The following is a 12,776-nucleotide window of genomic DNA, read 5'->3' on the forward strand; positions in this document are numbered from 1 at the left end:
TGAGCACAGCTGAACACTTTATCCTCTGGAGATAAAAAAGTCATCAGAAGCTTTCAAAGGAATCTTGTTATCTTAGATCTGCCTTCTCAAAAGATTCTAAATATAGGGGCATGGATATTGCAGGACTTTAGGACTACAACTTTTGAGCCATCTGAGACTGGGAACCCTCAAGCTGGCACCAGATGCATGTCAGAGTGTCAGGGATGCCTGATGTTTGAGGAATCGTTCCAAAAGGAGAAAAACAGGGAACTAAAGCAAAACGTTCCAACCCAAGCCCGTGAGGAGCTCTTTGGAGCGGTCACACAACAGGGAGCTACGTCCACTCCAAGAGGATCTCAGAGCAGTCCCAGAATTAATGTAGGTTACACATGAGAATGAGTCCACGTCCCTTGCTGTGCGCAAAGACAAGGAGGGACTTCTTAACTAACATCAGTGATAGGTGGAAAAGCTCTATCAGGAGAAAAGGAGCAAGTTGGCAGAGACCACTTTCAGTCAGTCCATGGTGACTTTCGATAGCACTTTCTCCACTTTTACACTGTACAACCGGAGGGCCACCAAAGACATACCCATATTTAACATTGAAGTTCACTTGGATAGGCTTTCCATTTCTATATGAAGGCAGGCAGCAAAACAATACTTTCTTTCAAAGGCCTCCAACTCAGGAGTCAGATATAATCTGAGGGGCTATCAATGGGTCATTTCTTTATATTTGTGTTTTCATTATGGCTATCCTGAGAGTCAGAGTTTTTAGATTTTTCGTTTTCTGTCTTTTGACCACTAAAACTGTCTTGGATCCCCTATGCCAAAAGCACAAAACTGGTCTTTGCTCTCTTTTCTCGGGACTCAATTTACCATCCCTCCCTTTGAAGGGCAAACAGAGAGCGATGAAGGCTCTCAGAATCCTTATCAAGGCATCCTGGTGAGAAACCATCAAGGTGGTTTCACTTTGGGAGAGGTCTTCACATGCCCCTGGCACCAGTGCACAAACATGCCCAAGAAGACTCACCAGTACAAAGAAAGATGTAACTAAGCACAGGGATAGGTATTGGCGGAAAAACCCCCCAAACTGCCAATGCTCAGTAATCCAGCTACAAAGATGGACTGAAAGTTACCCCTGTAAGAAGCATAATGGGGCACAGCAAGAAAAATCCAATTTTAGTTAAACCTCAGGATTCAGGGCAATAGGACTGTACCTCAGCCTGTCCCCTGTTTTTTGGCTTCAGAATTTGGTGAGATTCCCCTAGCACCTAATGTAGGCAGAAGAGCTGCTGAATGAGCAGTGGACATGATCCAGCTTACAATGCTCCCAGACTCCTCCCCAGCAGAAGCTTGTGGAAGAGGGTGGCTGCTTTCTGATGCTTTCTGCTGCAAAGCATATCTGAGCAGAAAAAGGGGAGGCAAGCCCTGGAAGGCCAATGTGGCATTTCATAAAGCTCAGCACAAAAGCAGCGTGGGTGGGGAGCAAATGTTACTTTCTAAGCAGAACATCTAGAGGAAAAAACACTCCAATGCCAATTTATTTTTTTTAAAAGGGTTCTGTGTTATTCTAGGTTTTTTTTTTTGTTTTGTATAATTTTACAACCTTTGAAAATTACAGAAGTTGTAATGATCTAATACTATTAACAGCCATTCAGAAAAACTTTCCCTCCCTCCCAACAACAATCCAGGGGAAATTTAAAAAGTCCCATAAAGATGCCAATTCAATATGGCCTCTACCCTGGCACAAACAAAGCGGAAAGATGAGAAGAAAACTGAAAATGACTAAAATGGGAGAGCTTTGAAGGTCTGGGCGTTGTTCTTGGTCTGTGCTCTCCAGAGGCAGTGCCCATTCCATGCAATGATGCTGCTGGACTCCGTGTTTCTCAATGCTCCCTCCCCGCTCATCCCGTGTCCTTCTGTGGCCTGGCTTATGTGTCATGGAAATCCTTCAGCAGAGTCCTCCTCCGCTGCTCAGCTATGTGCATCTGATTCTCCAAGTCCTGCAAAGGAAGATCACACCAGTACACCCTCTTTTCACTGAGACAGAATTAGGACTGGGAAAGGACCCCAGATGTCATCTAAGGAGGAAACGACCCCTATATAATATCCCAGAGCCAAGTGCCAGCCAGTATTCACTTGAAGACCTTCAATTCTGGGAGCCCCCTCCCTCATGGAGTAGCTAATTCTATAACTGGGTCACTTCTAAAAAAAAGTTCTTTAATTAAAAAAAAATCTTAAAAAATTTTCAGTTGCAAATACTCTCCCTCCTTTCACTGAGAAAGGGAAAAATTATAATACCCATCATACATATGAAGTCATGGAAAAGATTTCCATGTTAGCCATGTTGCATAAACAAACAAAAAAATCCGAAATACCGTGGGGAAAAAACCCTCCAATCTGAACTAAGAGTTTAGGACAATCCTAAATGTAAGTTCTTTACACTGATTCAAAATCTTTTGCTGCAACTGCTAACCACTTGTTCCTAATCCTGTCTTCTGGGGCCAGACACAAGCAGAAAGAGAACCTAACATGAGGGCCCTTCAAATACTTGACATCGGTGATCACATTTCCTCCTGGGTTTTTCTCTTCTCTAGGATAAACATCCAATGCAACAAAAATGTAAACTCTATTGATTCAATCTGCAAAAGGCTGCATGTAATACAAAGGCAAAATCAAGACCATCTCTGACTTCAAGGAGCTATATTATCTCTGTCTCCTCCGGAAGCAAAGGTGTCTAATCCTTCATCAGTGTGGTGTCCTGAATGCCCCTGGGCCAAGGGCTTCACACTGAACAGTAAGCCTGCACTGAAGGAGGCTTCTGATTAGGTTAGCTTTTCCGACCTGTAATGTCAATGGGAGCTGAAGATCTTCCCCATCCATAAACAGGCCTCACCACAGAGCCTACTAAGGGAAGCTCGCTCACGGCAGGTCTGCTCGCTTGAAAGCTTTTACATCTTTTGGTGATTAGTCACTGAAGCGCACGGGCTGTGACGCCTTCTGGCTCCCTCCCTCTCTCTCTATATATATATTCTGAGGTTAGCATTTTGCTTTGGGCTTACTCATTGGAAGAGTGTTCCTGTGATTTGGCCAGATGAACCTCTAGGTAGCGGTTAAGGACTCCCTTCCTCCACTTGAAAACCCAGATGCTGGTGCTTCTCTCTCTGGTAATCATGTATGTATGTAATGGTCAGAGAGTTGGATCTGTCTGGCGATCTGGGATGTATGTATTGCTTATGGTCAGACAGAAGCCCTATCCGTTGATCTTTATACAATTTTCTCTGTTTGTAATTTCAGTTTCTATTTTCTCTGAAATTCAGGGTACTGACTTTTCCCCTGAACTTAGGGAATGATATATATGTTTAATTAAAGTGAATGCTGACCCCTTAAAAGTTGCTTTCCTTTAAGAAAAGTGGATCCAAGAACCTGTCCAAGGAGTTATCCTGGGTGTGCCAGGGTGTTTGCTGTTACAGACCCCTATGTCATGGGGTGGGCTCATTTGGCTTGCAGATCACTAAAACATCCACATTTTTCTCACTAGAATTCTCTACCCACACAGACCGACTCTGTACTTTTCATCTTATTTGATTAGGTCCACTGTTCTAAACTAGATTCTGGTGGTCTCCGCTGGCATTGGCTACCTCTTAGTGGGCTTCTATTCCACCTAGCCAATAGGAGCAGGGCATTCAACAGGAAGAAAAGTAACTTACCCCTCTGTCGTAGCTATCTGCTCGCTCCACCTTCCATGAAAGGTTCTCAATTTCTGCCTCCAGCTGGGCCTGCTGATACTCAAACTGCAGCAACAACACAAAAAGGTGAAAGAAAATCTAGAACAAGGATCTAAACAGGAACTGGAATAACAAACAGCACACACTGATTTGTCCAAATAAATATATTCATAAAATTGAAGCATAAAAAATTCATCTGGAATGTTGCAATTTTCCCTTCACAGCTACCTACAGATGAGACCCGGATATTTATATGCAGTTTCTAAGTGTGATATTAGTTGAGAGATGCAAGAAGGACTGGATGCTTGTTACTCAAAGCAATAGAAACTCTTCAAGGATAGGGTCAGATCCTCCTGATGCAGTGGGAGGAAGCTGGTGCTACGCCATCAGGATTGGTGCCACCATCAGAATTTCTGCTATTATTTTTCCCCCTCATTTCTACAGTCAGTTAAAATAAGTGATACACTTATTCCCAACTCAATTGGGGCTCTCCAAGAATAGTCAAGGAAAGTCCTTTGGGAGTTCACACAAAAAGGAAGAGGCTCTGGAAATTACCCATCAAGGATAATATAGCTCAACAGGTGATCCCTGCTCAATCAACTTTTCCCAAAATTCAGATATAAAGGGCCAACCCTCAGATACTGTGTGCATACAGGAGAGGGATAGGGGAAAATGGTATTTGTGCGATATACTAATTTACCTCAAACAATTAGAGAAACAGTTGTTGGGAAAAGGAGTTAAAGATCAGTTGTAATTTAGGGCAAAGTCAATCACATGTTCTTCTATATTCTATATTATTATTATATATTATTATATATTAGTCCCAACTAATCAGGAAGCTTAAGGTCCTTCCTGGTCAGAGACTTCAGGAACTTAGTATCATTATATACAATATATACACTTACACTAGGCCTAGTGCAACACAAGAGTTGTTACTGATTCACAAATAGGAGTCAATTAAATCCGAAGGGATTCTTCTGGGTAAAATGCCAAGTTTTAAAAAAAAGTCAAACAATAAATCAATCAGACAGTTAGTTATACATTCAGTTTTCCTTATAAATTAATCAAGAAGCAGTTACATATGAACATGAAATCTTCTCTAGGAAATATGGAGAGAAACGAACTTGTATTCATTAGAATGAGAAGAGAGTGGAATCCTCTTACCAGCTTCTTCCTGGGTCCAGATTCCATGTAGTATGCATATGGATACGTGTACTGCAGAGTGTAACGACACTGTAATAAAAAAAATTTTAATGATAGTCTAGACTATGACTTTTAATCTGTTTAGTTCCTTTTCTGTTTCTCCAGTCTTGAACCAACCCATATAAATTAGTTGGGATCCTCAGGCACAGGGTCTTAAAGAAATTCACTCAAGTTTTAAAAAAATTTAAATAAAACCCACAACAAGAGAAACAGAATGAAGTCACTATTGTCTTGATACCAGAGGTCCTACCAGTAGTGCAGGTCACAGCCCGCTCCCTACACCGACGTACTCCTCACACTGGGAGTTAAAGAGGTTACTGCCCACACCAGAGTCAGCCCAGTAGATGGAAGAGACCTCATCTAGCTTCTGGTTGGCCCTTAAATAACAGACACATAGACCATTACCAGGTTGGAACCCAAAGTTTTTTGGCTTTGCAGGGACCGCCAAAGTTTGGAGAACCCAGGATCTCCTCCACATCATAATGAAGCACAGGAGGAGGAACTGAATTCAAAGGAGGGGAAAATAGTTAAGGAAATTAAAAATTTAAACCAAGTGCATTTGTACTGCATAACTACCAAATGGACCATCTCAGTAATAGAATGTTGCTTCAAGACAGGGTCACAGGACAGAATTTTGTTTATGGGACTCCAGAAATAGTCACGGAGTATCTAGAAAAAGATGTAATTGGGAATAGGGAAGTTTCTAGGTGGGAGTTGGGTGTGCCTCAAATTCCCCTGCTACTATAGTACCATGCAATTATCATGTCCTATCTCCTAATTTATTCACTGATGGATAACTATGGGGAGTATAAGCTCTTGAGTCATTTCACATAAATTTTGTCACCTTAAATAGCTTAAGTTTATTGAATGCAAGCTTACTGAACATTTGTCAAAAATATTTATTATTTGTAGAGCATTTTCTGAATTTTGTATCCTATTTGTCAATGACTCTCCTGTGTGTGGAAGGAACGGGTAGCATTTTAGAAGGCTAACACAAATTTTAGAATCTCTCCAGGAAGCTTCTATGCAGAATTCTTGCCCTCTGCTGTCTGTGACTTACAGACACTTACAAAGCCCTGAGATCAGGCAGGGGAACAGCAGCCTCACCTTGGCTAGGAGCTTAGCAGCATTCTGCAGGTACTGCCAGTCAATCCACGTCCCCAGATTGTTCATCACTCTTTCCTGGATCTTCTCATGGATTCGCTGGTACGTCTGTGCCTCTAGCTGTAAGCTCTTATTGTGATTTTCCCACTGAAGCAGGGATAGAAGGAAGAGGAGAAATGGAGGAGAACAAACGGACTGCAGGAAAAGGGGCAAACGAATGTCAGAGTAGGCAGGGAAGGCTGACATGGCAACCAGCAGAACAGCTGGGATAAAGGCAGTGCCACCACTGCAATAAGAATGTCCTGGCCTGCTCCTGCACCAGAGGCAGTGGGGCCTTTATATGCTTGTGAGAAGATGGGGTATTGCTAGAAAACAATGAGGCTTTACTTAGTGATCATGTAGGGAACTTGAATTTCTCCCCTACTAGAAAAAAATTACTTCCACCCCTTGGTGAAAGGCAGTTCAGTGCTAAAGTATCAAGAAAAATTCTACAAAAATACTCAGTTCTCAGTTCAAAAACCATGTAGTGGGATGGCCTTCAAAAGAATAACTAATAATCTTGCTAAAGGTGACCATTCAATGTACAGTCCTCAGGAGAGGGAAAATAATTCATTTTGTATAACTGCTATGCAATAATAATTTCTGGACAACATACACAGGCATTTCCTTGGTAGGGATGTATGTATGCCACATACATCGTAGGCATTCAGTGAATTTTTGTTCAGTTTTTTTTGTTCATATTGTAAGCAGGTGTCCATGAGAAAGAAACAAAACCTGTGGTTTGTGAAAGGGCATTAAGGGAATGTTGGCGCTGGAAGGCACCTCGGAGGTTATCTAGTTCCACTCCTTCAGTTTCCTGAGGATGAAACCGAGGTCACTAGAACCAGGAATCAGAGCCAAAAGGGACCCTAGAATCATCCAGGTTCTGAAAGGTTAAATATTCGTCTAAGCATACACAAGACAGTATGAGCTACTTGCGTCTGGACTCAGAAGGGTGGTTATTAGAATGTCGCAGACTAGACAGTCTAAGAGTAGTAAAATTTAGAAATAGAAAGAATTGAAGGGATCATTTAGTACAACATCCCAACGCCCACCCCTGCCAATATAAAAGGGAAGGAAATGTGGATCAGAGATGCAGTACACGGTCAACGTTACACAAGGACTTGGCAGAACTGGAGTGTGAATCCAGGGTCTACGTCTCCAAATCCAGCACTTTTAAAACGACCAATATGACCCAAGACTGTCACTCCAAGGTAAGTGGTGCCTTTCTTTCATGCAATTCATCAGCCAACCATGGACCCCAATTCCCCTCCCCAACTTGCTTTTAAAACCGTGGCCTAAGAAGGATAAGAGACTAAAGATAAAGACAGAAAGAGGCAAACTATCGAGGTATGAAATATTATCAGCATTATTATAATAATGTTTACTGAAAATCAGCATCCTGGGTAGAGGGTTCGAGCATCATCATGTGTATCATGTGTATCCAACCTGAGCAGCAGCAGAATGAATTCATACCATTATAGCACAACAGCCATAAGATATAGTACTGGAGCTGCTCATAAAGCAGTCTATGGAATTTCTGAAGAGCCTTCTTAAGCCAAAGTTAATCCCAACAGTTGGCTCTAGAAACTACCACATCTCTATAAATTCTTCAGCGCTGCAAGCATCCAGTTTAAGCATTGCTGACAAACCAAAGGAAACTAAACTCATGGCTGTGGGTCAGTGAGAGGTCTCCTACCCTCTCAAAGTAGAACAAGTACTTCTTAAGGGCCTCCCTCGCCTGGGCCTGCTGACTCTGGTTTACAATATCAGGATTTTCTTTGTACCGACTGCACTCGTAGTACTCGCTGCCATGGGTCTTCCAGTCTCCTAGACACATCCAGCAGAAATCTGCACAGAACAGCAAAAAAGAAGTTATTACAGCAGCAAAGATACTGCTCCCATATAATGCCCATGGGAAAGGCCCATGACTCGGGAAGCAAAGTTGAGGCAAAGCCACTCTGTGCTGCTTCAATTTCTGGGCATTCATTTGCCCAGTGAGCACACTCAACACACCACAGGGTGCGATGTGGTAAACAATGTCCCTCTGCTCATCCTTATTATTCATCTAGCATAGAGAATTGCTAAACAGTAAAATGGCAAAAGAGATACTATGCTGTGGACAGAAACGATAGGCTCTAAAAACCTGCACGCTATCCATACAGAGACATCAGGGACAGGCTTACAGTAGAGATGAAACCTGCCATTCACCCTCATCTTCTTTCACCAGGAGACCTAAAAACTGTCTGAGAGCTGCCTGGATATCACCTTAATAATAACCTTTCAACACAAACCATTAGGCCATTCTCCCCTTTTTCTTCTTCCATAAACACAATCAGGAGATCTTGTGTAAGCCATCTCAGCACAGGGTCCAGCACATAGCAGATGTATAAAAAATCTTAAATGACAGAATGACACGTGGACAGACAACTCTGAAGTAGAAAAAACAAGCCAAAAAAAGCCAGATGAAAGAACATCTTAAGAAGGACAAGTTACCCAATGGACAATTTCATGAACAAGTTGGAATTTATTTCCATTCTGGGAAAGAACCAAGAAGGAAAACGCAGAAGCCTTTAGAAATATTATTTCTCAACCCATGAATTTCAGGTCAAGACAGGATATGTGCCAATAAAATAATTTGCTGCCTTCCCCACTCCTAACAAAAACTCCAAACAGCCTGGCATTGTGGAGGGATAAACAAAGGGACAAAACAGATCACGTGAGAAATCACTGACCTGACTCCCCAGCGGGAGTTTTACTCCTGAATCACTTCTGACAGGAAGAAGAATGAGCAAATTAAAAGAGTCTGGTCTACATGATTTGTTCTTGAAAGAAGGAGGAACCATTTCCCAACTCAAGAGTCACACATAAAAATCCCCCATTACCCTAAAAATCACACTTTTATCAAAGCTGTAAAGAAATTAAGCAAGCTCAATACGAAGGCTCTCTTGGTTGGGCATAAGACAGCAAAATGAGTAGCTCAGGACCAGACTGCCTTTAAAGTAGATTTGGAAACCGCCTTCTAGGTGATCTAGCCTAACGCTGGAATTTTACTGAGGAGCAAAAGTGAGGCCCAGAGAGGTGACCTGACTTGCCAAGGTCACAGAGGCACTAAGAGCTGCAGCAGCCCTCTGATTGCAGCAATCCGATGCCACGCTTCTTCACAAAGCAGTGGTACTGGGCAATAATCAAGGACACAGAAGAACGTGGACTTCAACTGGAAGGAGTTTCCAACTAAAGTCAGAAGAGAAATCTATTTTCAATCAAGAAGAATGGCCCAGGAACCCGATCTCTTCAGCAGGGAATGAGCCTCACGGCCAGAGGTCGGAGGACGGCCCGTATGACTTTAAAGAAGTGAGTGATAAGGATGACAGACACCGTAATGTGTCCTGATGTCAGAACAGTCACACTGCTCTAAAAAGGTAAATTGCATCCCCTTTTCCAGAGACAAGCGTCTAGATTGAGGATCCTTTTCTAGCTGGGGCAGACCACCCACCCCTTCACCTTACAGAGGAGGCAGGAGAGGCCCAGAACAAGTTCAGCGACTTGCCTATGATCACACAATTAGAACTTGAACCCAGGTTCTCTTTTTCCACTGCACCAAAATTTTAAGATACAATTTAGAGGCAGAACCAAAATGGAGTCAGTTTTGGTCGCTACTCTTCTGGTACAAACTACTGAGAAAATACCTGCCACCTATCATGGATGAGCTCACAGAAAGAGAAGCAATGAAATCAGACACTAGAAGGAGAAACTGATGTTGGCCCACCTGGCTAAAAAGAGTGAAAGCTTAATAAGGAACTCTGTGCAAGAATTCATTCCAAAGGTTTCATGTGACTGATACAGGCAGTTTATTAAATTTGATATGAAAAGTGCTTCCCATTGCCAAACATAAAAATAAACACAAGTACCAGAAACAACAGACACAGCCCAGGGCCCAGAGCAGGAGCCAAAGCTAGCACTTACCATGTTTACACTTAGAACATTGCTGAAAGAGAAAGAGAAGGAGAGATATTAACACTCATATTGACCACAAGGTTTGGCAACATCAGTGCGAAGTGAAATATCAGGGTCCTGCTCACCATGTGATTGCAGCCCCCATTCTTCTCAATACAGATATTGCACTTGGGACACTGGGAAAACAGAATCGTTCCATTAGGTTCATGCTCTATCATATGTTGGTTTTAAGACAAATAACACACAACTCTTGGCACCCATGCCCAGTGGCTAATTGTGCAAGACTTCAGGGGAGGAAAATCTCACTTTAACGTGGTGGTTCAGTGGCTCAACAGGAGGTCACTGGTTCTGGAACAATAATTCCAAGGAAATGAGATTAGTATTCTTGGCTCTGACCCCCTCCCTCATGCACCACTTGTGTAATCTTCCAGTTAAACTGCTCAGATTTAATCAGGACTGAGTCAGCAAAAAGCCAAAATCAGTTCCCACAGGAATGTCAGAGTTGCCTCAGAAGATATTAATCCTAGTCAACATGCCCAGAATTCTGCTTCCAGAATTGGACAACAGAAGATATCAAATGCCTTCCCAAACAGACCCAGGAATCATCAGTGTAACTCATTATATAAAAATCATTTCAGAACTCGGCTGACCATCTGAAGTAAGCAGAGTTATTGAGCTCCAAATAAAAGTCTCACTTGCATATACCATGTGAATGAGGTGATGGACAGATGAACGGCAATGGGTCAATGACCATCCCAGAGGAAAAGTGACAAAAAGGCAAGTTTCCCATGTACCTGTCCTTCCCGTCAAGCAGTTCTGGAAATTATAGCACTGTCTTGGAGCAAAACACTAGAGGACCTTAACTTCTCTCCTACCTATTTCATTTTGCTTAGGAATCCCCTTCTCTGAAATGTTCTGATGGTGTCTTTCATGCCACTGTAAGGCAGCTGCTATATAACTGGTAGCTGGTCTGGGAAGACAAGCTCCTCATCACCAAGCCAGAAGTGTCTACAAGGTACATTTATGAGCAGGAAACACTCAGTTTTAACAAATTTAGGCCCTCAAACCCTAAGAACCCCTCCTCTTCTCAGCATACCCAATGAAAGCTGTAACATAACAGACAAAAGGAGGAAACTGGTGATCTTTTCTGATAATCACCCATGACAAGGTTAGTGATAAATAAGACAAAGAGCAGCACCAGGGAGCTGGCAGTCTAAACATTCCTTACATCTTTAGTGTGGGCACTAATGTAGTTTGCCGTTTCAGAGTCGTCTGCACACTTTGTGAGCCATTTCCGGATTGTGGCGCAGTCTGTAGGGGCGTGATACATCTGACGACACTTGAAACTTAAAAATCAGAAAAGAAAAGGATTCAAATTCCAACAAGTTCAGTCTGTGCTGAAGTCTTAAATCTCTCTTTTACAAAACCGTATCAGTAGCATCTGAGTTTTTCCAAAGGTGGAGTTTTGCATCTGCTCCTGAAACACTCGCTCATTCAGTGCTTTATTTAAACAATTTTTGTACTCTCCTTCAATCTGAATTCTCCTGAAACAAATCCTCAAATCCCTAATAAGAGATGAGATAATTTCCATTAAAAAGTATTCAACCTGGTCTCAAATCCTCTTTACAACTCAGAATTAACCACGCCTAACAATTAAAAAACACTTGTTTTAGAGTTGAACATTTGGTCTTTCAAGGATGGCCCAGTTACAGCAATTCATCACTTCAGTTAAAAGAATAGCCAAATCTTTGAGCCAACTCCACCTCTCAATCCTTAAATAAACATAGCGTGATACATGTTAGACTCATGATGACTTTTGCCTTTTTGATTTCTTGCTATAAACAGCAATCTTTAAACGTGTTTGAACTAAGGTCTCAAGCAAAGAATGAACCTCATATAAGAGAAGCATGCAGACTGAAATAAAATGATCTTTAGGTTCCCCCCTGGTTAAGGCATTTTATGGCTTCAGGAATTATTTAGAATCTAAAGAAAGAACTATGGACCATAATTTTATGCACCATGAAAAGTTATATCCACCTCGAACACATAATGATGTGGTAATGAGTAAGGAAAGTATAATAGCACAGGTATTTAAAATAAAAAAATTATTCCAAAACTTTCACCTTAACCATTAAGAAGCCAAGAATACTAAAATCACCTTCTGCTGCTGGTAACCAATGGGGTCTGCGATGGACCACAAAGAGAAGAGACAACCCAAAATTATTTACTACCTGGAAAATGATTCCTCAGGCTATTTTACACCTATTCTAGAAGTAGGATTGGGCTGTTTATTTTTTTCTAGGATATACAATAAATTATTTGGATAAACTAAAGTAATTAAACGAGATAAGTACTGTTAACATACTACAATCATCTGAAGTACAAACCAGGAATCCAGAGAGACTTTAAGCTCCAGTTAGCTATCTCTGTCTACAAGTACCAACTCCCTGTACGTCAATTTAATATTACAAGGGAAGCCGCATGGAAGCTGTCTCCTATTCCAAGTAACTCAAAACTCCTCAAGGATATACCCTCCCTCCAGTCATTTCTGCTTCCCCCTACGGACAAATGTATATAGATTTGAATATAAACAGAAATATAGAAGTCTCTACCAAATGAAATAAAAATAAAAGCATCAATTTGTCTTGAATTCCATTCTTACAATAGTGACATGACCTTTCAAAAGGAAATGGGTTTGGGGACACCCTTGGTTGGAAAAACCAAACTTCCCCAATACTCACAAAGTGCTAAATCTTGGAAATGGGGAGT

General features: G+C 41.7%; 1 protein-coding gene across 1 annotated transcript in view; it reads right to left on the reverse strand.

Moving 5' to 3' along the window:
- Window positions 1-1,515: 1,515 nt before the first annotated feature.
- Window positions 1,516-12,776, reverse strand: part of ARIH2 (ariadne RBR E3 ubiquitin protein ligase 2) — a 57,738-nt gene continuing 46,477 nt past the window's right edge. The window contains exons 9-16 of the mRNA XM_072651697.1: window positions 11,236-11,353; window positions 10,133-10,183; window positions 10,017-10,038; window positions 7,750-7,901; window positions 6,015-6,158; window positions 4,869-4,937; window positions 3,687-3,770; window positions 1,516-1,979 (exon numbers count right to left, since the gene is read on the reverse strand). Of these exons, the coding sequence (XP_072507798.1) occupies window positions 1,908-1,979; window positions 3,687-3,770; window positions 4,869-4,937; window positions 6,015-6,158; window positions 7,750-7,901; window positions 10,017-10,038; window positions 10,133-10,183; window positions 11,236-11,353 (712 nt within the window). The 3' untranslated portion in view covers window positions 1,516-1,907. The remainder of the gene's footprint in view (window positions 1,980-3,686; window positions 3,771-4,868; window positions 4,938-6,014; window positions 6,159-7,749; window positions 7,902-10,016; window positions 10,039-10,132; window positions 10,184-11,235; window positions 11,354-12,776) is intronic.

This window comes from Notamacropus eugenii, chromosome 1 (assembly GCF_028372415.1).
Source record: "Notamacropus eugenii isolate mMacEug1 chromosome 1, mMacEug1.pri_v2, whole genome shotgun sequence".
NCBI classification, from domain to species: domain Eukaryota; kingdom Metazoa; phylum Chordata; class Mammalia; order Diprotodontia; family Macropodidae; genus Notamacropus; species Notamacropus eugenii.